The sequence below is a fragment of the Phascolarctos cinereus genome, unplaced genomic scaffold (assembly GCF_003287225.1).
Source record: "Phascolarctos cinereus isolate Bilbo 61053 unplaced genomic scaffold, phaCin_HiC Scaffold_5;HRSCAF=322, whole genome shotgun sequence".
NCBI classification, from domain to species: domain Eukaryota; kingdom Metazoa; phylum Chordata; class Mammalia; order Diprotodontia; family Phascolarctidae; genus Phascolarctos; species Phascolarctos cinereus.
Genome location: NW_027555958.1, coordinates 150,183,748 through 150,210,807, shown reverse-complemented (window position 1 = coordinate 150,210,807; position 27,060 = coordinate 150,183,748). Strand labels below are relative to the sequence as shown.

Below are 27,060 nucleotides of genomic sequence, written 5' to 3'. Positions count from 1 at the left end.
ACCCAGGAAACTAACAAAAATTTAAAATGGTTTTGACCGCTGGCAGTTTCTGCAATGATGGTAGCAAAGTGGTAGAAAAGAGGGCAAGGAAAAGAAAAGGGGGGGCAAGGAATGATAAGAAATGCACTGAGACTCTTGTCCAATGATGAACAAGTAAATATATTTCTAAAGGAACTAAATCTACATTCTAGCCATAATTAAACCTAAGCTGCAGTTAAGTGGAAGGATAGTGCACAGGTTCTTCTTTGTCAAAAACATGAAGGAAATGGCCAGGTTTATTTTATTGTACCTTCAAAGACAATAAAAACCATCATTTCATGGGGGCATTTGGTCATGTTTACTTTAGAAAATTTCTAAAGTTTTTTAAAAAGACCACTGACAAAACAACTGCAGCTTATATACCAAGTTGAAGAGGTAGAGAAATTCTACTTTAGAGAAATTCTACTTGCTGCAACTTGATAAGACCTTTTAAAATATATACTTTGATATTCTATGACTTCAATGGAAAGATGAGTAAAGGCAACAGGAGGGGCCAGACTTGGAAATTAAACAGAAGCCTCAAATCTATACCTTATGAAAACTTTCCTTAAGACAAGAATCAAAAGAGGCACACAATTGACTGAGATTGAGTATTAGATCTCTAGATGCTAATTTGTTTTGTTAACTATAAAAACTCTAATTTGGGAAAACAAATGCTACCTTAAAGGCTCTTCCAGAAGATGTCATCCATACATATGTGAAAATTATACAAGATTCCTTGAAAAATATCACAAGAGAAAATTCTGTTTGACAACTCTATGATCATTAATAACAAGCAAGGAATAAAACAGGGAGAAGCATGCTTGTAATGGTAGGTATTTGACATTGTTATGGAGGAGATTCAATGCATAGCCCAAGTCAAAGAAGGATTTTGTATACATGGTAAGGTCCACCAGAAGCCATTTGTAAATGACATAATCCTGACTGCATTAAGCCTCAGATCACTGAAGAGTTTCCTAAATAAGATCTAAAATCACTCAAAGGAGTTTTGGTTTTAACTATATGTGGAGGAAAGACCAAGCAGATGAAGAATGCCTAACTGTCCAGAGTATGATATGCAGTTGGATGTATAATTTATAGTCCTTATTTATCAGCATAATATTTTGAACAGAGACTGCAATAAGCTGGGCACAAAATTGAATAGGAGGAGAGTAGGCTGAATTGCCTTTAGGAAACTGTTAGGTTCTATTAGTGAGCCCAAACTTCTCTTGAAACAAGAGTTCATCTTTTTAATACCAACATTTTTCTGGCATTGTTGCAAGCCTGCAAAGGAGGAAACACTAGTCTCCAGAGAATTAAAGTATAATATCCATCAAAAAGCAATGGAGAGGTACACAGATACAAGCAGACTGTAACACATTACAAACAAGGGATCACAAAAAATGATGTAAATATCATCAAAGATATCATCAAAGAAATGTTATGATTTCAAAAGAAGATAAGCTGGTCACATGACAAGAAATAATTAACAGAAGATCACTGTTCCACTGATATCTTCACAATGTCAAGAGACCTTAAGAAGACAGTATTTAGTATGCTGTGTAGACTCTCTATTGTGAACTAATTCAAAGACATGGAAAAGAGTTGTATAAGATGAGTAGACATGGAGGTGGTTTTAACCTGCATCTCTGTAGAATATACCCATGATAATAAGATCCATTAGAGTGTAATTAAAGCAATGTTATTACCTTTTAAGGGTCCTGAAATGTTTGTTGGCTTTCCTATCTTTCCTTTTATTTGTACCTTTCCTCAAGAACCTGTAACTCTATTCCGGATATTCTTTTGTACTTCAGGTAGCGTGTTAAGTTTAGCTAAGCTTTTCATTTGATTTCCTCTCAATGAGGTAGGATCTTGAGACTGATTTAAATTTAAGAAGTATTCACCAGTTTTAAAATCTTAACTAATATTTCTCTAAGTTAATTGACTGAAGCTTTCCTGAAATCCATTTTCTCATTCTAATTTTTTTTCTTTTCCTTTTGGATTCTAAATGCTATATTTTCTGTTCATTTTGTTGAAGATTCTCATTCCATTTTTAAAGCATCAACTAAATCCTTCTATAGTTATAAAGTTCTGCCCCTAACAATTATTCCATTTTCTGTATTGTTAAATTACACTTCAACACACTCCCAACCACTTTGGAGTCTTTGAAGGACTGTTTTATTTCTCTTCCAGGAAATATCTGGATAGTTCACATTACTAAATGCCTTTATATGATGGCTTTATTAAATTGATCTAAGGCACTCACAGCCTCTTTAACACCCTTTCCTTCTAGTGTGGGGTTTCTTATAAATTCCTAGATGACATCCTTATTTTTTCTGTTTATCCTTCAAATAGATTCTTTACTATTTCTCATCAATTCTAGGATCTTGTAAATGAGTATATTGTTTTGGTTTTCTCTCCCTCATTCAGCAGCTTACTACTTTGACATTTCAATGATACATGCTATTTTATCATTTTAAATATGATGATAAAATCACAATGTGGCCTTGAAGTCAGACCTTTATTATGCTAATGTGGAAAAGTATTTAAATAATTTACTGATAATACATCTTGTATATCTAGAATTTCTTCCTTTATTTGTAGTCACCTTTTCCATAGCTACTGCACACTGAATAGTTCCTACTTTCAAACAGTGATTCACACATACTAGAAAGCATGACTTAAAAAAAAACTTCTCAGCCCTTTTTGTGGTGGCAGAATATTAGAAATTGAGGGAATGCCCATCAATTGAGGACCAGCTGAACAACCTGTGCAATAAGAAATGATGAACAGGCAGATTTTAGTAAAACCCAGAAAGACTTGTACACACTAATGTAAAATTAAATGAGCAGAACCAGGAAAACACTGTACACAGTATCATCAACACCATGTGATGATCAACTATAAAGGACTCAGTTCTCTCAGCAATACTATGATCCAAGACAAATACAAAAGATTCAAAAAGGAAAATGCTATCCACATCCATATAAAGAATGGATGGACTCTGAGTGCAGATTGAAGCATATTTTTTTCACTTTATTATTTTTCATGGTTTTTTCCATTTTAATCTGTTTCTTCTTTCACAACTGTGACTAATACAGAAATATGTTTTACATGATAGCACATGTATAACCTGTATCAAACTGCCTACCATTTTCAGAAGAGGGGAGGAGAGGGAAGAAGGGAGAGAGAAAAATTTTGAACTCAAAATCTTGTAAAAATGAATGACGAAAACCTGACATCTAATTTGGGAAAAAAATAAAATATTATTATAAAAAAGCTTTAAATGTTCCCACTGGGAATCTTCTGGCTATCTACATAAAAGTACTTACGTTGTTCTTCTGAAGTCTTTTTGAAGTGTGGGATATTCTGGCATTTTTCTAATATCTTCCCAATCTTTATCTTACAAAAGAAAAAAAGGTAACAACAGACACAGACTGTTATAAAGAACAGATATTATGGTTTATACTTCCTCAATATATCACTAGTTATTGGATCCTAAGATATGTTTATCTTAAAATCTCACCATCATATTTAAAAATAAAACATACACATTATAGACATTTCCTTTAAAAAGAACAAATCACCTGCAGGGAATCCCATGACACTAAAAATACGATCTAGTTGATCATGATGAAAAGGATTGCTTGTTTTGATATCTTCCTGACGGCAGTGAAAAATAGGTTCTGAAGTCAATAGCTCAGCAAAAATGCAACCAATTGCCCATATGTCTGTGAAGGAGGAAAAGACAGCTTATTATATGGATGTATTGTATTCATTGGTTTAATTTCTCTTTATCACAGAACAGTTACACTCTACATATATAATTCAATTTTTTCACTTAATAACTAAAGAGTAAGAAGTACACCAAAAATATTTATACACATATGGTTAGGGTTGTATAGTGGATATCATACTGGTTTCGAAGTCAGGAAGACCTGGGTTCAATTACTATCTCAGACACTAGCTGTTGGATTCCCAGGCAAATCACTTAACCTTTCTGAGTCTCACATTCTTCATCTATAAAATGTGGCTAATAAGACTACCTATCTCACTGGGTTATTATGAAGATAAAATGAGATAATTTGCAAACTTTAAAGAGCTAAATAATTGTATGCTAGTATTGCTGATAAGATAGCTATATCACCACATTCCAAATCAAAAGCCAAACAAAACATTTATAAATTTCTAGGCAAAGTTACTTTTTGGCTATTCAACTCAGTAAGCAATGTATTCCACTGAAGTAGAGCAAAAGTCTTCCCAAACACTACTGCCCATTTAAACACCAAGATACTAAAAAGATAACCTAAAACAGAACATAATGCCCTAGATAAGAAGCTGTGAAACAAAAACTCCAGATATAGTACAGATACTCCTTCAAGGCAATCAAATACAATACTTAGTGATAAAGTAGTATTTATGACAGTTCTTTTGAATCTAAACAAGCAGTACATACTAGACCAAATATCTAGACAAGATCCAACTTTTATCTGAAAGTCTACTTTAGCTTTCTCGGTATATAAGCCCAAATGCTAGCTAAATAATAGTGATAGCAAAGAGTAGTCTATACAAGCCTAATAAATGTATGATTCAACAATTCAGCAGACTGATTAACTAAATGAAAACAAATTCTAACTTAAAATTATTTGTCAGGCTCTATTATTTATTATGTGAAACAGACAAAATGCCTCATAGGAAAAATAATACAAAAATTATTTAAAATTTAAGTCACTGGGTCTCAAGAATAAGGCATTCCATATAAATCATTTTTTCAGATAACAGAAGCTAACCATTTCAAGCACAAGAACCATTTTTGCTAATACACTTCTTTTCTACCTTAAAGTAAAGATAATGAACAATTCTTGATGTTTCAGGGTCTTTATTATGACTATTCTTTAATGAATGAACAGTTGTGTCAATTCTTTTAGATTTCCTATTTCCTTCTTCTAGGATAGACTAATTAACTTTCACTCTAACAATTCTCTTCTAACATGCTATTTCTAATCTGCTAATAAGAACTTATTTTAAACACGGATCACTGAGGTTCTGACTGAAGTATACAACTATAGCATAAAGAGTTTGTGACATTTATTCCTGATACTTATAAGCCTTTTCTGGAAACTCTCCTGTTGGGGTTGCTGGAAATCTGGCCTTCATTTAAAGTGGAGATGATGCACTATATTAAGTACAATCATCTTATGAGTGATTTCTATAAAATTAACATATATAAAATTATATACAGTCATCCTGTGACTCATGAAAAATCTAAATATACATTTATACAAAATTTAACACAAAAGCTGCCAAATGAGGTCACCAATGGGAACAGAAGAAGCATTTCATTTATTACAAAGTTAAAATGTAAAAAAAAATTTAAAGAGGGGCAAACTTTCCATTTGAAATGGGATGACTTAAGAATAAAATGTTTGTCAAAATAAAGAACATTCATTGAGAATCTACTGTGAGTGAAACAGTACATTAGATACCATGAGTAATAATAATGATACCAGGAAATAAGTAAGGTTCCTGCTCTCAATGAATTTACAAAGAATTGGGCTAGGGAAAGAGAGGGAATGTGGAATTCAGAGTATCAAGCTACTTGGTTTGTTTTTTTTTAATTAAGACAGAATATTTTTCTAAGAAAGACTAAAGTTAGTAAATTTTATATTTCAGAAGACATGAGTCTAAAGTATAAGTATATTTTGTTGTTATTTATTGTTTAGTTGTTTTAGTTGTGTCTGACTCTGTGATCCCATCTGGGATTTTCTTGGCAAAAACACTGGAATGGTTTGTCATTTCCTTCTCCAGCTTATTTTATCAATGAGGTAAGTGAGGAAAACAAAGTTATGTGACTTGCCCAGGATCACACAGTTAATAAGAGGTCAAATTTGAACTCAGGTCTTCCTAACTCCAGGCCTGGCACTCTATCCACTGCACCACCTAGCTGCCTCATATATTTTGTAATGACATATACACATGCATACACATAGCTTCCTCAATAGAATATAAGCTTCTTGAGAAGCATATACTATTTCATATGTATCTTTGTATTCCCAGTGCTGAGCACAGTGACTGTCATAGACAGCATGTACTTAATAAATGGGTTGGTGACTGACAGATTAACTAGGCCACACAGGCATCATAATATTAGTTGATCAATGTGCCTCAAGAATCAACTAATTAATACAGGGTTTTTTTTAAGGCATAAATTATTTTTCCAAAGAAATGAGTCTAACAACAAATTGCTGTAAAATAAATCCTGTTTTCGCACTGATTTTCAAATGGAGACATGTTCTCAATGGGGGGGGGAAGAAAAGAAGAAAAAAAAATATGAAATAGTGTTTTAGGCACCACATTTTAGGAAGGACATTGACAAGCTGGAGAAATCTAGAGGAGCAAGACCAGAATAAAAGGTCTTGAGTTCCTGCCAAATGAGCAATAGCTAAAGGAACTAATGATGCTTATTCTCAAGAAGGGTTAAGGGGGCCATGGTGCCTTTATTCAAGGGTTTAAAGGGCTGTCATGTCAAAGAGGGATGAGACCTACTCTGGTTGGTTTCAGAGGTAAGAATTAAGAGCAATGGGTCAAAGTTGCAAGTAGCATCATCCTGATATAAGGAAAAACATCCTGCCAATCAGAGTTATGCCCAAGGGGAAAAGCTTGATGCAGGAAGTAGTGAGTGGGTTCTCCCTCATTAGGAGGTCTTCAAGTAAAGGTCGGATAGATGGTAACTTACTTCGAATGTAGTAGAAAGGATTCTCATTTGGAAATGGCCCTTCCATTTTATGGTTATATGATTTTAAAACTTTTGGTGAACAAAAGAATAAAACAGTGCCAAATCCTTTGGGTGAACTGAGTACTGTGCCACCTCACTAGTGCTTTGATTGTTAGGAATGTAATATAGTACTTTTAGACCTTAAAAACACCTTTTCCCAATCCCATCCTGAAAAATCACCAACAGTTTTCCTAGGCTTGAAATTTCACTCTCTTGAAGCTCCAAAAACTTATTCTAAACTTATTCTATATTGGCCCCTTTTGTTTATGTATTTTTTTTCCTCTTACAGATCTAGGATGTGGCATGATAATTCACAATACGTTCTCTAGCCTTAAAAAATGTCCTACACTTGAAGCTTCAAGTTACCTAACCTGACTTTATGAATTTCAGTATCAAATTTTATTAAGAGGATTTATTCAAAAACAAAATTTCTCTGGTAGGAGGCTTCTAAATGTGACATTTTGAAATACAGTGTCCCAAAAGTCTTAGTGCAGTTTTAAGCCTTAATAACTTCAGAAACATAAGTGACAGAAATAAGCAAAATCACTGGAAGGCTTTCTTTTCTTTTAACACTTAGTTTTGTGAATTTTTAATAATAAATTTTTCTTTTTAAATTTCACCAAAATAGGGTATCCTGTCATTATGCATTATGTAATTTCTGAGGATGAATGGTAAACCATGCATCTCTCCTCCTAGAAAGGATGGTGCCCTCTACAGTAACAGGTAAGGTACGAGTGGGTGCAGAGAAAGAGGAAAGTTCAGGAGGAAAGATAATGAATTCTGTTTTGGACATACCAAGTATAAAGATGTCTACTGGACATCAAGTTCAAGATGTCTGAAAGGCAGTTGGAGATACAAGACTGGAGGTCAGCAAAAAGCCTGGGGCAGGAAAGACAGATTTGAGAATTATCAGCATCAAGATGGCTAGAGCTGATGAAATCACCAAGCGAAGTAGTACAGAGGAAAAAAGAAGAGGATTGAGGACAGCATCCTATGGGACACCTATGATTAGAAGGCATGATCTGGAGAAGATTCAGCAAAGGAGATTGAGGAGTAGTCTGACAGATAGGAAGAAAATCAGGAGTTAGTGGTATCCCAAATTTGAAGAAAAAAGAGAGTATCGAGGAAAACATAATCAATAGTGTCAAAGACTGCAAAGAGGCAGCAGTGAATGAGGACTGACCATATCACCACCTCCTCTCCCCCCAATAAACAACACCAGCTACCTAACACCTCCAAGATCATATACCTCTGGATCACCAATACCTTAAAGTCCTTCATAACCTCCCCCTCCCCACCCCAAAATTTTCCAATCTTCTTACATTTTATACCATCCCACTGTTACTTGAAGTACTCTTCAATCCAGTGACAGTGGACTGCTTGCTGTTCCTAGAACAAGACACTCCATCTCTTGGCTTCAGGCACTTCCACTTACTGTCCCCTCATTCCTAGAATGTTCTCAAGTCTCATCTCCACCTCTTAACTTCCCTGGCTTCAAGTCCTACCTAAAATCCTGCCTTCTATTTCCAATCCTTAAGAGGGATCTGGGTGTCTTCCCTTTGCTGATTATTTCCTATTTACATATATTTGCATAATATCTCCCCCATTAGATTATAAGCTCTTTGAGGGCAGGGCCTACTTTTTGCCTCTTTTTTTTTTTAATCCCCAGCACTTAACACAGTACCTGGCACAATAAATGCTTACTGAATGTATATTCCAGTCAAATTATTCTATCAGCTATTCTACCAACTGTACACTGCATTTCCCATTTTTGAACATTTATATAAGCCATAAGTCCTATGCTTGGAATGGGGCTATGACTTCTTTTCTCTACTTTTCCAAATCTTTACTTCTCTTTAAGGCTTAGCTCATGTGTCAACTCCTCTATAAGGCCTTCCATGTTCTTTGTGTTCTCTTCCCTCCTCAAATTAACTTTTATTTACTTACATATATATATGACTAATTCATCTTTGCAGATAGGAAATATTTTGTCTTTGCATCCCAAATACCAAGTACAGTACACCTTGCATGTTGTAAGCACCTAAAAAACGTTTATTGTGTGTACTTTATGGATCTAAAACTAAAGGTCACTGGATAAGTTTCAATTAAGAAGATATTCCTTGGGATGCAGATTGTCCAAGGTAGATGGGTTAGGTGTAGAGTTTTCACAGTGTGGCAATACAATAAATATGGACCAAACTCATTAAATATTTTCCTTCTCCATTTATGCCTTTCCGTTACCTGTGCCCTCAGGAGTTATGCCTACATAAATGTTTAGAAAACATCCTCACTCATATTATGTACTAGGACTTAAGACTAAATATGACCCTGCAAATTATTCATCTCTATCTTCATAATGTAAGGACCTCAATGATGGACATATATCTGCCAAGGGCAAACCAAGATAATTCTAAGAGGCCTATCATCAGGTTGGTTCTTAAGGTAATTTTTCTACCCACACTGACAAAATAATAGACCATTTTAATTTTATAAGTTGGACCAGAATATGTTTTTCTTCAATACTTCAAAGGATTCCTGATTATATCATATAAGTATTCCTTCCATGGAGCCTCTATTAACTGTGTTGGTCCATTAGCCAGTCAACAACCAATCTCATAGCCTTTCCCATCTTGGTAGCATCTCATGTAACTTGAGTTAGTTCCACACAAGTACAAGGAACCACCAAAACTGGAAATCTAACATCACAGTCCTAGAAGTGGAAATGAATGAATGAAAAAGCATTTATCAAGTGCTAACTATATGCCAAGCATTGTGCTAGCACCATGAATACAAATTAAAAAATGAGACAGTTCTGCTTTCAAAGAGCTTATATGCTAATATGAAAGATAACACTCATAGCAGAGCTTAGAGAAGGGATTTTTGGTTTAGGGAGTCACAGAGATAAGATGATCCACAGGGAATCCAATTGACACTCCCTTTTCAGAGGTAAATGGTACTGATTTCATTAGTCTATCCACAGCAGGAGGCAAAAACAAAAGGGAGAGAGGGGTAGGTGTAGCAACAGGGCAGATAGCAAAACAGCAAGAAAGAGAAAACAAAGACATGAAGAGTAGGTAGATTAGACCAAATGCACATGAAGGAGATTTGTGCTCAACCTGCCAAGACTGTGAAGGCTCTGAGGAATCAATTTTCAAGATGACTGAAGTAGACCCCTAAGACTGGGGGAGGGGGGAAATTGTAGGTATCATAATTATAATTATTATTATCATCAGTATTAATAAGTGACAAGTTAATAAAAGAACACAATAACTATTGATCTATATGATTAATCCACCACATATAAAAATGTTTATGAAAATGATCTACACACACACACACACACAAGGGCCTTCTGAATGAGGGTATTAGAAAGGTATAAAACAGGCTTTTGCAAGCAACATTCCATAGTGGACCAGTAGGATTCAAAAGTTTAAATAGCAAGTATCCTCAAATCACAATTTAACATTGAGAAGTCCTGAGCAGAAAGTGAGTGGACTTGAAATGTCAAACTATAATAGTTTTAGATAATAAAAATCTTGTAGCTAAACATGTGCTCAGAAATACAAAGAATATGAGATGTTTATGTAATACTTCAAAAAAAACCAGATAGTAAACATTTATCCTAAATAAATATGATCAAGAGAAAAGAAATCAATCCATTGGCCATGTCTGAAAATGTATGTTTCATTCTGTGCCTCTAGTTTATCACCTCTCTATCAAGAAGAAGGAAGCATGCCTCCTTAATTGGCTGCTGAAGTCATCTGCATTGAAGATCACTGCATTGATCAGCTCCTAAGTCTTTCAAAGTAGTTTTGTATGTATGGGTCCTTTCCTATCTTTGACTTCTTTGGGAGTATATGCCAAGTACAATTGAGTGACTTTTTGGTTACATTTCCAAATTATTTTACACAATGGTTGGATCAATACAAACCAAGAGCATATTACTGGGCCTGTCTGCCAAAATTTCTATATGGTTATTGATAGCTTGCAGTTTTTCTTTTGAAAACTGCCAGATCATATCTTTTAGCCATTTATCCACTGCAGAAGTGTTTGGATTTTCAAAGTTGGTAATCTTGAGTGCATTTCAGATTACATGAAGAATTTCTGTAAAGTATTTTTCCTACGTATATTCCTGATAATCTGGATATGCTGTCATCATTTAGACAGTATTACTTCTATTAGAAGCTTATGATCAAAACATCTAGATTCCCCACTGGCAGAATAAACAGAATTATCACTCAATTATGCTTTTAATTAAGTTGTTTACACCCACACACACATACACACAAACATACAGTTTAACACTGATATAAGTTTCTATTATAAATAAATTTAGGGGCAGCTAGGTGGTGCAGTGGATAGAGAGCACTGACCCTGAAGTCAGGAGGACCTGAGGTCAAATCTGACCTCAGACACATAACACTAGCTGTGTGACCCTGGACAAGTCACTTAACTCCACTGCCTAGCAAAAACAACAACAACAACAACAACAACAATAAATATATTTAAATAAGACCATATGTCGTAATAGAAAGGAAACAGGACTTGGGATCAGAAATCTGGGTTCTAGTTCTAGTTTAGCCATTAACTACTTATTAAGACATCAGACATTCTTCTTTATGTATATCCCTGGATTATATTTTCCTTATCTGTAAAATGAAAAGATTCTATCTAAGGCCAATTATAAAATGCAAATTTATATCAAGATTTAAATAAATACAAAGACTAGGGCATAGTTAAGTAACTTATTCTTATTAAGGTATCCCATTCTGATTAAGGTAACAGATCCTTAACTATCCTAAGGCTTGAATGCAATGAATTTACTCTGAATCTCTTAGTTCAGAGCCCTTTATAGGCTGTAATTTTCAGGGCTTATGCAGGGCTCTAGAACTTTCAGCAGTTTCACCAGGTTATCAGAACTGAAGCTCTTCTTTGGCAACATATTTCAGCTCCCATAGTAAGTTTTTGTTTTATCTATTTGTTTTTGCCACAGGGCCCCACGTTCAGTCATCAACTCTCAGCACTCTGGTGATAAGATTGTCTATGGAAAGTGCTTTGTAAATCTCCAAGGTGAAAAAAGCACCAGGCAAATGTTAGCTACTAAAATTATTATTACTTCCTAAATCGTCTCTCCCTGTCTCCTGCTTTGAGAGAAAATATACTTATTATCTCTTCTAACATAGATACGAAAAAAGAAAAATTATAGTGATGCAACCCCTCCCCTAGTCAGCAATGTGACTGTCTTTTCCCCAACATTAAAATTCCTCTATACCCAGTTTTTGGCTTCTTCTTTTATTTTTGAGGGAAACTGTTCTAATCTTCTCCTCTACCCACATAATCAACAGCCTGACTAGATTTTGGATAAAATAAAATTTGCGTTCAATAATTTCCATAGCAACAGGATCACATATCTTTGCAATATGAAAGAGATTTCTTTCTGTTAAAGGGACCATATCCTGTTTCCAAGAACAAAGTCTAAGCTTACCAAATCAAACCTTTTGAAAAGACATGAAATTAGAATATAACAAGTTTTCAAAAGAGATAGCTGAGTCTGCTAAAAGCACTTCATAACATTAAAATTTTTGTGATAGAATATTGCCAAAGTGGTAAATTATTTTAAGCTAACTTACCAATGGCCTTTGTATAATGCCTTGCACCAAGCAATAGTTCTGGAGCTCGATACCAAAATGTCACTACTACTGGATCCAAGTCTGCTAAAGGTTTTAAGGGAGAATTGAATAATCTGGCAAAACCCATGTCAGCTAAAAAATAAAACAATAAAATAAATCAACTTAACATGCTATACAAAGCAAAATACTGCTTTTCAGCATTTTCCTATTCTTAAAATCACATTACTGTATCTTATAAATCCTAAAAATTATGATGCCTAGAAGTCTAAGCTTCCTAAACCACAAAATGAGCCCTAAGAACATCTGTGTGTGTAGAGACTACCCTCCACATGTTGCATAATAGATCACTGGAGATTTATCATAAAGAATCATATCTTCTCATAAGATAAATATAATTAACAGCTAGATTCTTTACCAAGGACTTGCCATCAGATAAATTACAGACATATAACCAACCAACAGGCTATAAAAACAAAGAAATAATAATTATATGTCTCAGTGTGAATTTAAAGTGAGAAAACTGTTGCAAGTTCTATAAAATAGACATAAATATACTGTAGACAACGGAGGAACCTGTAGACAATGTGAGGAACCATGAAGGATGACAGCTATGTAACATCATAAATCTGCTCTAAAATCAATATTATGACCATAATAAGCATTAAATATTTAATTAATAATAATTATGTTCTTCTTCTTAGAATTTAGAAGGGATTTGTAGAGATGGCCCAATTTTTTAAAAAAGCCATACAAATAAGTTTGAGTTGATATTTTCTCTCAATAAATTTCCCAATCACAGAGACAAAATCATTTCACTGATCTTAAAGCTGCTTTAAATACAGTGGTAGGTGTTAATTAATATTTATTGTTGTTGATATAATGATATACCTTCCACTAAGAAGTTTTGTTGTTGTGTTTTTTAAACTAAAAACTAAACCAACATTTCTCCCTTTACCTTCTCCTACCTCCTACCTATTCAAAATGTTTCCATCTTTCAGTTAAAGGGATTTAAACTACATACACTCTAAGGTCTATTCCATTTCAAAATCATATAAAATTGTAGTTATTTGGTATACCAAACCACATACAAATAAAAGTAAAAAAGTGATTCTACTTGGTACTTTGTTGACAGATATCAGAGTATTTTACTTTTAGAGAGCTATAGAAACAATTTCCACATTATTATAAAGCTTTAAGGAGAATATCAAAACATTTCTCACAAAATGCTATGATAGACATAATAATTTAACTGCTTGTTAACCTATTGCTTTCTGTATCTTGAAGCCCTCTCAGAACCAATGAATGCTAATAATAATCTACTTAAATAAGCTATATACAAAAGCAAGATTTAAAGAAATACAACAGTTATGCTTTACCTTATTTATGAATCCTTAATTACGTTCAAGGATTGGTTTTTGATGAAATACAAAGTAGAATATAAGCCTCTTGGGATCAGGGGCTCTTTCACATTTATCAATGTACCCTAGCACCTAACAGAGAGCCTGGCATACAATGTTTTATAAATAAGTACTGAATTGAATTGAATTAAACTATCACATCATCATGAAATTCTTAAGAGTAAGGATGGGTCAGGTTGAATGGTTTCTACTAAAGAGTAATGAGAAATAAAACTGGATAAATAGGGTAGAGTAAAACTGTGGTACACTCTGAAAGGCATATTAAGGGATTTGAACTTTATAAGTATGAATAGTACATGCTGTACTAGAAAGGACAATGGACTAAGGGTTAGAAAACCTGGGTGCTAGTTTTGGTTCTGTCACTCATTAGCTAGAGGATTAGGGGCAAGTCACTTCCCCTCTCTGGAACCCAGTTTCCTCATCTATAAAGTTAGGAGTTAGGTTAGATGGTTTTTAGCTCTCTTTCAACTCCAAAATTCTTTAATTCCTAATAAGGAACCATCAGAGGTTTTTGCCCAGGAGAATGACAGGATGAAATCAATACCTTGGAAAATAAGGGCAAAAAGACCACTCAGATGGCTATTATTAATCTGAATAATCTATTTCTTTTCTTATAGACCTTTCTTGAAAGCCTAGTATTCTCCCTGTCCTCAAATTATCATATGTTTACATACTGTACTTCCCAGTATAATTTAAGTTCCTTGAGGTCACAGACTAGCTGGTTTTTCCCTACTGTCAGTAAACAAGTTAACAAGCATTTATTAAGTGCTTAATATGTGTCAGGCTCTAAGCTAAGCACTGGAGCTACAAGGGAAAGGTAAAAATACAGTCTCCACCCACAGTGAACATACATTCTAGTTGCAAAGACAACATGAAAAAAAGAGACAAAACAAAACCTATACGGTGAAGCTAAGAGGTTATCTCATAGGGAAGGCGCTAACAGAGTGAGGAACCTGAAAAGGCCTCTTTGAGGTGAATCTTGAAAAGAAGCCCAGGAAGCCAGAGGCAGAGGTGAAGAGTGAAGGTATTCTAGCCACAGAGAAGGGCCAATACAAACATACTGAAGAGATGGTGTGCTGCTAGCAAGGAAGAGCAAGAAGTCCAATGCTGCTAGATTGTACAGTATGTGGAGAGAATTATAAGAAGTTTGGAGAGGTGGGAAGGGGTAAGGTTTTGAAGGACTCTAAATGTCAAGTAGAAGATTTTATATTTTATCCTGAAGGTAACAGGAAGCCATTGGAATTTACTGAGTAAGAAGGCAACATGGTCAGGTCTGTAAGAAGATGACTTTGACAGTGAGCAGAAGACAGACTGGAGTGGAAAGATTTGGGACAGAGAAACCAACCAGAAGGCAATGATTAAAAAAGCAGTAATCCAGATGTGGTGATGAGGCCCTGCTGGGTAGCAGCTGAGTGATGAAAGAAAGGGTCACATGTAAAAGTTGTTTTGAAGGCAAAAATGGTAAGACTGAGCAAGAGATTTGATATGTGGGGTGAGTGCAAGTGAGAAATCAAGTGTGACATTAAGGTTGCAATCAAGGTGACTGGGAGGATGAATACTGATAAAGAGCTGGCCTGGGAGCCAGGAAGACCTCAGTATAATTCCTGGCCCTGACACATACTGGCTATGTGGACCTAGCAAGTCACTTAACCTCTCAGTTCTAGGCAATTCTCTAAGATGAAAACTTGCACTGGTAAATGGAATTTCCTCAGCCTGGAGCTCCCTATACCAATGAAATCAGAGATCCAGTTTTTATCTCCATTCTTACCCTTAGCATTTAATGAAATGCCTTGCAGATAGCAGGGTCTTAATAAATATCTGCTGAACTGAACTAAAACTTGTGGTATTAAAAGCCTGGAAAACAGCTGTAAGTAGTAGTAAAAAGGAAAGACATTTAAAAAGAAGAATCACTAGGATTTGGTGACTGGTTAGCTACAGAGGGCAAAAAGTAAAAAAGTCAAAGATGACACTCAGGAGAATTATAGCGCCACTGACAGAAATATGTAAGCATTCTAATTATTTTAGTTTTGGACATAATGGATTTGAAGCAATGGGAGGCAACTAAAGTTGAAATGTTTAACTAGAATATGGAACTAGATCTTGACTGAAAAAACAGGTTGGTAAATAGAGAAAGTGATGGATTAATTTTCTGACTCAACAAACAGAAAGAAGAACTGATGGTTAAGAACTAAAAGCCTCTGCCAACTTCCAGTTAGGATACAGGGAAAGAAACAAAGAAGGAACTATAAGAGAAAAAGAAACAAGATAATGCAGCATCACATAAGTCATAGAGGAGTTTTAATAGATTGGAGCAAGTGATTAATACTTGCTACAAAATGTAAATACTACAAAATCATAAAGAAAAATTACTGAATATAAGTAATTTGATATTGAAGATTTAAAAAAGGAATGCATGATAAAGAAACCAGAGGGCGTGAGCATGTACCGTACTCAAGAAGTCGAGGAGGAGGAAACATGAAAACAGAAAGAAGCTTGAGTACAGCAAAGTCAAGCAAAGGTAACAGATTTTATATATGTATAAAGTAAAGAAAAAAAGAGTAAGCAAAGAGGGAGGAAGTAAAGATACTTGAATGAAAGAAGATACGTGTGGAAGCAATACAAGTCAGGAAAGGATGGGTCCCATGTAAAAAAGCCTTCAAGGGTTACTTGTCCCTTATGACTCATTCAAGGAGAGACCTAATTTGAGATGAAGAGGTAAGGACATGGGCTAAGATCATCCACCAAGTTTGATGTGGTGGAACTGAGGAGTGGAATTTAGGACTTAAGGAGAATGAGAAAGGAGAACATCTAGGATACAACTTTCTTTAGTTTCATACATACACTCAACGTACATTTACAAAGCACTTGGCAAGTGGTGGGAGGGGAAGGGAACAAGCATTAATTAATCTCCTACTATGTGCCAGGAACTACGCTAAAAAATCTTCTCTCATTTTATCCTCAAAACAACCCTGGAGGTTAGATACTCTTATAACCCCCATTTTACAACTGAAGAAACTGAGGGAGACAGAGGTTAAGTGATTTGTCCAGCTATTAAGTGACTGAGGCTGAATTTGAATTCAGATCTTCTTGACTCCAGGCTCAGGACTCTATCCACTGCACTGGCTAGCTGCTATTATTAATATAATATTCTAAGTAAGATTTAAAAGTTTAAGACAATTACTTTACAGGTGAGGAAACTGAGACCCAGAAAGGTTGACTCATCAAAGGTCACACATGTGGCAATGTGGCAGAGACAATATTTGAACTGAGAACTTTGACTGAAGTCTGAATTCTTTCCACTGCACTGAGTGGTCTCCTAGCTCTCTTACTCCTAATCCTAGACAGGGACTTGATAAATCAAAATTATATATGATCATAAATTTCTGGGGTATGTTAAAGATCAACAGTGGCACGTATATGATAAAAATAAAGGGTATGACACGGTACATACTAGGAATTAAATGTGCGTGGCTCTGTGTTAGGTGCTAAAGGGTTATTATATGGAGTAAAGTAATATTTAAGTAGAGTTGGGTCTAAGAAGTTATGGTTAAGTGATTACATGTATGCATGTTTCTTAAACTGAGGAGGCAGCACACAAAATCAATGTACAGAAGCTATTACATGAAATTTAACATTTTTGTGGGTTACTGACTTACCAATGCTGCTCTATCTTAGATTCATGGAATCTTCAAGAGAAAAAGATTCTAAAAGGTGCGTGGAATTTTTGAGTGAAAAAGAAAAATATTCTAAAAACATTTTTATAAAAAATTTTATGTCTAGATTTTTCAATATTAAAAATGTTCCCTATTCCTCATAAAATGTGACAAGGAATTAATTTTATAATAATCAATAACTATTATAAGGAGCTCTGATAAAGCAATGATAGTCACTTTAAAAATTATTTTAGCCACATTTACCTACCTATTTTGACTCTCCCCCTTTCCGGGCCTTCTCCCATTACTAGGATATTTGCTGGTTTCTAAAAAACAAAAAGAGTATTCAAACAATTAAATGAATACTTCTGATATGCTCAAAAACTACCAAAAAATGTTTTCATAAAAGGATGGAAATAACAAATCAGTATTTTGTTCAAAATGCCAAACCAACTGGTAAATATGTACTGAGAACTTAATACACAGCATATATATTTTATATTTATTTCAAATGAATACTAACAACTATTTTGTCAGTAAGAGTTAAATAAGATGTATTTCTAGAAGCCAGCCTGTACTATATAAAGCGAATATTTGCATTCATTTTACATGAAGATACAGAAGAGACACTGACACATCATAAAATTATTTTATTGGAAGAAATTCATCAAAATGCTTGTACAATTTTTTATGCCTATTTTATACCCAACGATTTCCTTCATTCAGATAAATAGATATAATACTTTCATTTTTAATATATAAAGAAACTGTGCTACGGAAACAAAGTTCAACAGTTTTCTAAACATAGGTAGCTGACAGTTCTCTTACAGAAGAATGAGAAATATGAAATATTTTTATGCATTTTGTAGACTGACTGCATCTGTTCCAAGACAGTTATCCATATAATGTTAAGAGATCTAAGGGAAAACCCTAGCACAGGATGGGAAGGCAAGAATGGATTATGATCTACAGTCATCCTGTGCCACTCTTATCCATATCTTTTCATAAATCTTACCTGTGGGTCCATCAAATATGCTAAGGTCTTCCTCTAGATCTCTTTAACATTGTGTTGGATGGAATATTTGAACTGTCAACTGGTTACATGGTCATCCTACATTCTTTTCTGGACATATAGTATCTTTCTGGTATGTACCACTTCTGTGCAATTCTTCACTAGTAATATGCTACAATTTACTCTTACTTACCATTGCCCTTTGTGTTACCTACAACTATTTCAAGGTAAGTATTTCATGGTTTGCAGGTACAGAGAATAATTTCATCGAGTCAAGAAGCATAAATCCACAAAGTCCGTTCTATTCAGCCATTCCCAGGTCATCAATCAATGAACCCAGACACCCATCCTGACCATCTTCTTGTCATTTTGTTTGCTTTGTGAAAATAATACCACCCCAACCCCTTCCTGAAGTTTTCCACATCTTGGTTCTGGATATTATAATAAAAGTAAATATTATCACTGCTTCTGGAAAATGTTTGTTAATTAACTCATGTATGGCTTTGCTGATCATTCCTGTGACTTTCCAAGGCAAAATACTTTCCCTCCTAGCCACCACCTCCCTTTTATATTTGTATCCCTTGTCACAGGGCTTGGCATAAATGCATTAAAATACTTTTCATTCATTAATTCACTGAAAGAATAATGACATTAAAAATGGTTTTTCATTGCCAGGAAAAGCTTAGGTAGACTACACAATTTCCTAAGGCAATCCAGTCTACATGCCTCCTTTCACTGTTGAACTGTCTTACTCATCCAAGATATACTTACATTGAGGAGCCAACTATGAACTGTTTAGTCAACTGCATTTCATACAATGCATACTACGAAGAATGAAAATATTCTGAAGCATGACCAATATATGGATTTATTTTGTTTAACTATACTCATTTGTTACAACAGGGAAGTGGGGGAGAGTAGTGAGAGTGAAATTTTTAAAAATAAGAAAAAGAAAAATGAATATTTTAATACACACAGAATTGAACAAAATCAAGTTTATAAAGGAATTGACACAAATATATACTGAATAGATGCTACTTTTTAAAAAAACAAGCTGTATAGCATAGATTGACAGTGTCATATACAATCGATCCTCTTTCTTAGTTTTTCTTTGCATAAGGAAATGTTCAAAATTGTTGATGTTTCCCAAGGTTATAATAATAAAAAACAGATGACCAAGGGTCTCACAAAATTATGTTTATTGTTGCCTTCAGAGACATGATAATGCCAATGCTGTTAATTCATTGAGTAAAGTTAATAACTCAATGGCTGTCTGTTTAATATGTAGATAATATCTGTTGTCACTCTACAGATAACACTCACTTTGTTTTACTAGGATGAATGATAAAAAATTTTAAATTAATTATGGATTATACAGAAGAGGTTCTATAACATTCTTAGGTTTGATGCAAGTAAAACTTTGCCATTTGAGAAAATGAGATTTGCAAAACTTTACCATTAATAGGGAATTCTCTAAGAAATCCTCCATGACTCTAGGAAATAGGTTAGCAAAAATATCCCAATTATTACATTATGAGAATCGAGTGAACTACACTGACTCCATCTTGGACTCAATTGTGCATCTAACTCAGTTCCCTTTCTATTCAACTATGAGCCTAGTCCAATTTCTGTCTTGTAAGGAAACTTTATTCAATTTTGGAAATCGTGAGAAAACTTTATTATATTATTTGAACCAAGCCCTGCATGACTGGGAAGCTAGGTAACTACCTCTACCTGTTGACCAGAAACCCGTAAGATCCAAAAAACTGATGCAAGGAGTTTTCTTACAACTATACATCTCAAGAAACCTGCCTCTTATTTGAAAACTGACCCCACATTGGCCAATCAGTTACTGTTTCCTTTTTCCTTTGACTGAAAACACACTGGAGAGAGGGTTGGGGAGAGACACCTCTTTTTCTTATTTCAAGGAATTAAACCTGTTCACTCTCCCCCTCCCAACTTGGAAAGTCTCTAATCTTTCCTCCAATTAGAAATCAGAATATTTAATATTGTATCCTGGTAAAAAACCTGTTAATTGTTTACTTTTAGAGAATAAAAATCTGTCTTCCCCTATATTCAGACTCCAGTGCCAAGCTGAGGAAGTCTGGCCGCAATTTGTTATACAATTGGCATGCACTGCTTAATAAATCAATATGTCTGGAGGCTCGGACCTTTGTTTCCTCAGTTATTTCATATTTCACCCATCACAACACCTTGCATGATACTGCTGTTTGAAGGTGGGAATCACTCTACAAAGTTACCTTTCTAGTCACTTCTACTTTAGAAGTTGGTATGAGTGATATGTTTGAGGAAAGTCTTTAAAACTGCATTTTATTCTACCTAATTCTTTAAAAAAATCAAACTACAGTCACAATGGAATGTTATGTTGTTTAAATTTCTCAGTCAGTGGTAGGCTTATAAAGATGAGAACTAGGTACAATTTAACTAGTATGAAGTGGTATCTCAAAGTTGTTTGATTATTAAGACTAAACATTTTTTTCTTAATTGATCCCTAACACTTTACGTTTCCTCCTTTGAAAACTCTCTATTCATTTCCTTTGACCATTTATTTACTGTGGAATGAGTTACCAATCTGATTTTTAATATCTCACTCTCTTCTACATCAATTTTGTCATTTTTTGTAAACACTACCTAAGACTATTATTTCTATTTCAATTATATTGGCTTTTGTTGTAAAGTTTTAATGTAGTGAAGCGCATTTATCCTGTTTCCTCAAATTAGTTTCATTTCTCCTCCAAAACTAAGATGAATACTTCATTCCACTGCCTTCCATTTTTTGTGCATGTTCTTTTTTCCCCCAATGGTTATATATACCATCCAAATGGAATTCTTCTTTAAAAAAATATTAATTGATACTTTTTGTTTTCTTTTATTTTAACATCACCCCTCCTTCCCTCATAGAGAGCATCTCATCTTACAAACAAGATAAAAAATAAAATAAAATCAGCAAAACCAATGAATATCAAGTCTGAAAATATGTGCAAGGTGGCCCTCCCAACCTCTGCAAAGGGGCAACAGTGTATTCTCATATCTCTTCTTTGGAGACATACTTGCTTTTTGTAATTTTGAAAAAATAATTTTTAGTTGGGACAGGCTGAAAGGGTTGTTCTTCCTATTTACATTGTCATAATCATTGTATTTATTATCCAAATGAAATCCATTGTGGGTTGATGGTATAAGGTGTAAAGCCAAATTCCTTTCTATTCAAGGTGACAACCAATTTTACAAATCGTATTTATTAATTTTTTCCTCATTTTTCCCCAAATAAATGTTGAAAACATTTTTTGTGATTAAATTGATCTATTTTGCCTATACTTTCTCCTATTCATTGAAAAGATATGAATTTTCCTCCTCTATAAAACTGTAACATTATTGTACTTTTATTAAACATTTTTCAAATATTTACATTATTGATCCACTATTAAAATATATAATGAGATATGATTCTAATACTATTCCTTATCAGTACTATTTAATTTTCCTAACAGTTTTTCTGTGTCATATATTAGTCTATTGTAGCAAATGTTTGATGGCTAAGGTGGTTTCAAGCATATTTGGTCTACTTATTGTGGCATTTGATTTATTATGCTTAAAATTCCTTAGGACACTTTGATGGCCTGTACTGTCTGTTCTTTTATCTATTTCCCATTTTTTGGTGTCTTTAACTTGTTTCAATAGGCCAGGCTAGAACTACCTCAGTTGTACATTATATACACTCATTTTAATTCTTGTATTTTGGTATTGATTTTGATCTTTGCTGTAACCAGTCAATGGCGTTGAAACAAGACAGAGACAACTCATATGGAAATAACTTCTATGTCAATAAAATTGGTTCCTATATATTAGAATATAATCAATTTCATTTTTGTGATGTCATTTCTTATAATTTGTGATGTCATTTATCACCACATACAGCACCTCCCAACTCTCTTCTCTGAAGGAAAATTTGCAATAAATAAGAATGAAGCTTCTGAAAAGCCTACAAGCCTGTAACTTCCTTACTTCTTCATCCTGGAACAATATTTTCCAAAATATTTTTTGCTACCAGAATTTATATTTAAGGTAAGTACTAAATTAAAAGTTGTTTTAATTTAAGGAGTCATATCAAGTTCTTTGTGAACCTTACTAGTATCCAAAAATGTCAACATGAAATCAATAAATACCAATCTGGATATTTAATTTCCTTGTTTCTAAAAAATGTATATAAAAACAATCTATTCATGTATCAACAGAATCCTTAATGGTGATATAAGGAGAGCCAAACTATCACAACTGATTGTTCTGCCATGAAGGATCACATGATCATAGATTGCAAGTTAGATGGGATCTTAGGGGCCATTTAAATCCAACTCCTCTGTACAGATGAGGAAATAAAGGCCCAAAGGAGGTTAACAAGAACTTGGCCAAAGTCAACACAGACAGTAAGTGGCAAAGCCAAGGTTTAAACCTACACGTTCCAATTCCAAATCCAGTGTATCATTTCTACTATATCACTATGCCATCACGTAAGTAAATAAAAGGTGTATAGAATACAAGATCCCTCCGTGCTTGTTTGTTTTCTATTAAAAAAAAGTATTTAATTTGGTAGAGCAATTTGTCATCCCAAAGGCTGTCTTTCAAAGAGGCTTTCACTTATATATTAAAATCATACATATGTATACACTAAGATAAACTGCTTACATAAAGATACATACAAATAATTTCTTTGACTCTATAATTATTTATAAAATGAGAAGTATACATTCACCAAAAATATTTGTCATCCACAAAAAAGTTCAGTACTGAATGAAAAGGTAGGAGTTAGTCTCTACAAATGGTGAATAATTCTTTCTTGAATCAAATCCTGGAACATTTTAGAAGCTCCCTAAGATTCATTAACATTCAGAAGAGTTTGGGCTTAACTATCCACACGGGGAAGGAAAAAAAAACTGGATAAAGAATGCCTAACGCCCAAAACTAGGCAATCATGTGGAAGGATGACCCATAGAGGTGGTCTTTTAGTATTGATACCTTGTTTAATTGAACCAGTTCCTGAATAAGAGGAGATGGGGTTGGAATGCCTTTGGGAAATTGTGTAGTGCTTTTAATGGCTCCAAGTTTTTAACAAAACAAAAATTTATTAAGTTTGGCAGCAATTCAACTTAGGCTAGCATCTTACACTACACATCACAAGAAGCTCCAAGTGGATACACAACAAATATGAAAGGTTATATAATAAAATAAAAAATAAATAGACAACAGGAAAAGGTAATTTTCAAAACAACTATATACAGATGGAAAATTCTTAACCAAAACAAAAGATAAAAGGGACTATATAAAAGATAATTCCCATTACACAAAATTTTTAAAACTTTTACACAAACAAAACCTAATGCCAAATAGAAAAAGAAGAAAATCCATTAATGTGAGAGGGAAAAAATACCACCTTGGTATCAAATATTTCTGATCAAAGACTGACATCCAAGATACATACACACGCACACATATACATATGCACATATACATACACATATGTGTATGTGTGTATGTATATGCAACTGATAGAAATTTCTAAGACCAAGAACACTAATTTGAGACTGGGGAGAGGAGGCCAGCATGGAGAATTCCGTTTAAGAGCGAATAAGCAAAGAACACTATAACATCCCATTTGAAATGTCTGGGAATTAGAGGTAAGAATTGGAGACAAAAGTAGTCTCAAATTCACAAACATTTTATAATCTAAAATTCATGTGTATGTTTAGAAATATTACAAACAGTGGTTAAGTTTTCAGGCCAGTTCAAAAAATCTAATTTAACTTTAAAATATAATATCATATATCATGGAACCTAGTTGCCATATGAGACAATGTTTCCGTGAGAAAATAAGAGTTTCACCTCAAATAGAAAAACAAATCTTCTCCTACCCCCTATTCCTATGGAGTGAGCAGAGGTTTCAGTGACTCAAGGCTTTTATTGGTAACTCAGTAACTGGGGCAGCAGCTCTAGAAGACAGGAGATGATGGGGTACAGAAAGAGCTAGACAAGGAATCTTGGGCAAGGAACAGCAAAAGGGTACAAACGGAAAGCTTCAGAGGGGTACGAGTAAAGATCTGTAGGGGTACACTTCCCAATCACTTCATATTGGGGAGCGGTGGGTGGACTCCATGAATTGGTCAATTTGCTTCCCTTTCTACCAGCAAAGGTTAAAATGTTCCTACCTCTCTTTCACAGAACTGTGAGCACAGAAGGATCATAGAGATTACTTTGTAAATCCACTTCATTTTACAGATAAGGAAACTGAAACAGAAAAGTTGAGTGATTTTCCCCAAGGTCACGCTTAAAGTAAATGGCACAGAAGGGATTTGAACCCAGGTAACTCTGATTTCAAGTCAGAATTTTTTCCACTATATTATACTTTTTTTTTAATAATTAATTTATTTTTAGATTTTGAGTTTTAAATTTTCTCCCCCTTCCTTTCCTTCCCCAACCTCCGCAAGACGGCATGCAATCTAATCTGATAGAGGTTCTACCTATACATTCATATTAAACATATTTTCCCATTGGTCATGATGTAAAGAACAATTAAAACTAATGGGAGGAACCACAAGAATGGAGTAATAAAACAAAACAACAAAGGGAAAGGAGAGCAAATAGTATGCTTCCACCTGCATTCAGACTCCACAGTTCTTTCTCTGGACGTGGGTAGCATTTTCCACTATGAGTCCCTTGGAGTTGTCTTAGATCTCTGCATTGCGGAGAACAGCCAAGTCTATCAAAGTCAGTCATTGCATAGTGTGGCTGCTACTGTGTACAGTGTTCTCCTGGTTCTTCTCACTTCACTCAGTATCAGTTCATGTAAGTCTCTTTAGGTTTTTCTGAAGTCCACCTGCTCATCATTTTTTATAGCACAATAGTATTCCATTACATTCATATACCACAACTTGTTCAGCTGAATAGTCCCCAGATGATGAGCAATTTGACTTTGTTCTCTACATATTTTAGAAATAAAGCCTTTATCAGAGATACTGGTTGTAAAAATTCTTTCCCAGTTTTCTGTTTCCCTCCTAATCTTGGATGCACTGGCTTTGTGCAATAACCTTTCAATTTAATGTAATTAAAATTATCCATTTTGCATTTCACAATGTTCTCTATCTCTTGTTTGGTCATAAATTCTTCCCTTCTCCATAGATCTGAAAGGTAAACGATTCCTTGCTCTCCAAATTTGCTTACAGTATCAGTCTTTATATCTAAATCCTATGCCTATTTTGACTTTATCTTGGTACAGGGTGTAAGTATATTATAGTTTTTTAAAAAGGGTTTTTGGGGTACACAAAAGATTTCAGTGAAAATTCACCTTCATTTTTCAGAAGAAAAGCTGACTGATTATTTACTCATCTCCTTACAGGTCAAGTACAGAGGGTCTAAGGCAAAGAACAGGAATGGCCCTAATAAAAGAGTTCAGCCAGGAGCTTGAGATGATGCCAAATAAAACCAATACTGGGGCTAGGAAAAAGATAAGGGGAGTAAAGATTGGACCTCTTCTTGTCTGCTCTACCCTGAACTGATCTGGATTTGAGGTGAAAAGTGTGCACATCTAGGCTGGGGAACAGAAGAGAAGAGAAACAGTCCTAGATGGCATGCTCTAAGACAGAAGGGTAGAAAACGTCCAAGCGGGAGGCAGTGAGAAAAGGGAGAGGAGTTCTTGTGGAGTTCTTGTGTCTACTAAAAAATCAGACTGGAGCAGCTGTTCATATATGAGATATGCATCGCTAAGTTGAAATAAATATATCTGGAGGAGCCAAAAAAGAAGTGAAGTATCAGGATAGAAAAAAGTAATAGTTGGATTCACAAGAATGAGAGAAAGAGAGGAAGAGATGACCCACAGAAAGAAGAAAGGAACAAGAAATGATTCTTGAAGAATATCCACTGTTAAATAGCATAATAAAACTAATAAAATTAGAATTTAATATTTCTCTACTACTTTCACATACTATTCTTTTCTATAGATCTTTGTGTAACTTTATAATACTAAACAATAATAGCTTGAATTTAAAGAAATAGTTAAATCATCATGCTCTACATATTTTGGTTGAGTTAGTTTCAGTAGTGGTGAATTTAAATGATGTTATATTCTAAAGAAAAAGGAACCTGCCTCCCCCCCACCCTCTGCTTTACCTTCCAGAGTGAGAAAACTGCACAAAGGCTGTTCTGACCTAGTTACATTCCAATTAACACAAACTTGCTTTATTGAAAACTCTTCCCCTCACTGTGAACACAAAACGCCAGCTGTGAAAGAAAAACGATACTGCTGGGTTTGCACACGCTGGTTACCATAGTAACTGCAGAAATGGTAGAGGTTGGAAGTTTCATTTTTAAGTTAATAGCAATAAAAGCAAAATAGACAAATTGATAAGATGTACTATTTTAATTTGATTGTATTTTAAAGGCAAAAAAAAAAATCAAGGGATTTTATACATAATAATATCCAAGCAAATATCTGAAATGTGTCACAGAAACACAATTTTAAACCATTTAGTTAACTCTTGATTTAATA

At 34.4% G+C, this 27,060-nt stretch overlaps 1 protein-coding gene across 5 annotated transcripts in view; it reads right to left on the bottom strand.

Annotated features, from left to right (window-relative positions):
* The window catches only part of CDK19 (cyclin dependent kinase 19), a 202,207-nt gene that overhangs the window by 15,965 nt on the left and 159,182 nt on the right, over positions 1-27,060 (bottom strand). For 4 of the 5 annotated variants that reach the window (XM_021008144.2, XM_021008145.2, XM_021008147.2 and 1 more), the window contains 4 exons: positions 17,763-17,820; positions 12,424-12,555; positions 3,606-3,749; positions 3,351-3,420 (listed from right to left, as the gene is read on the bottom strand). In XM_021008144.2, the coding sequence (XP_020863803.1) occupies positions 3,351-3,420; positions 3,606-3,749; positions 12,424-12,555; positions 17,763-17,820 (404 nt within the window). The remainder of the gene's footprint in view (positions 1-3,350; positions 3,421-3,605; positions 3,750-12,423; positions 12,556-17,762; positions 17,821-27,060) is intronic. The other variant, XM_021008146.2, reaches the window with a different exon arrangement.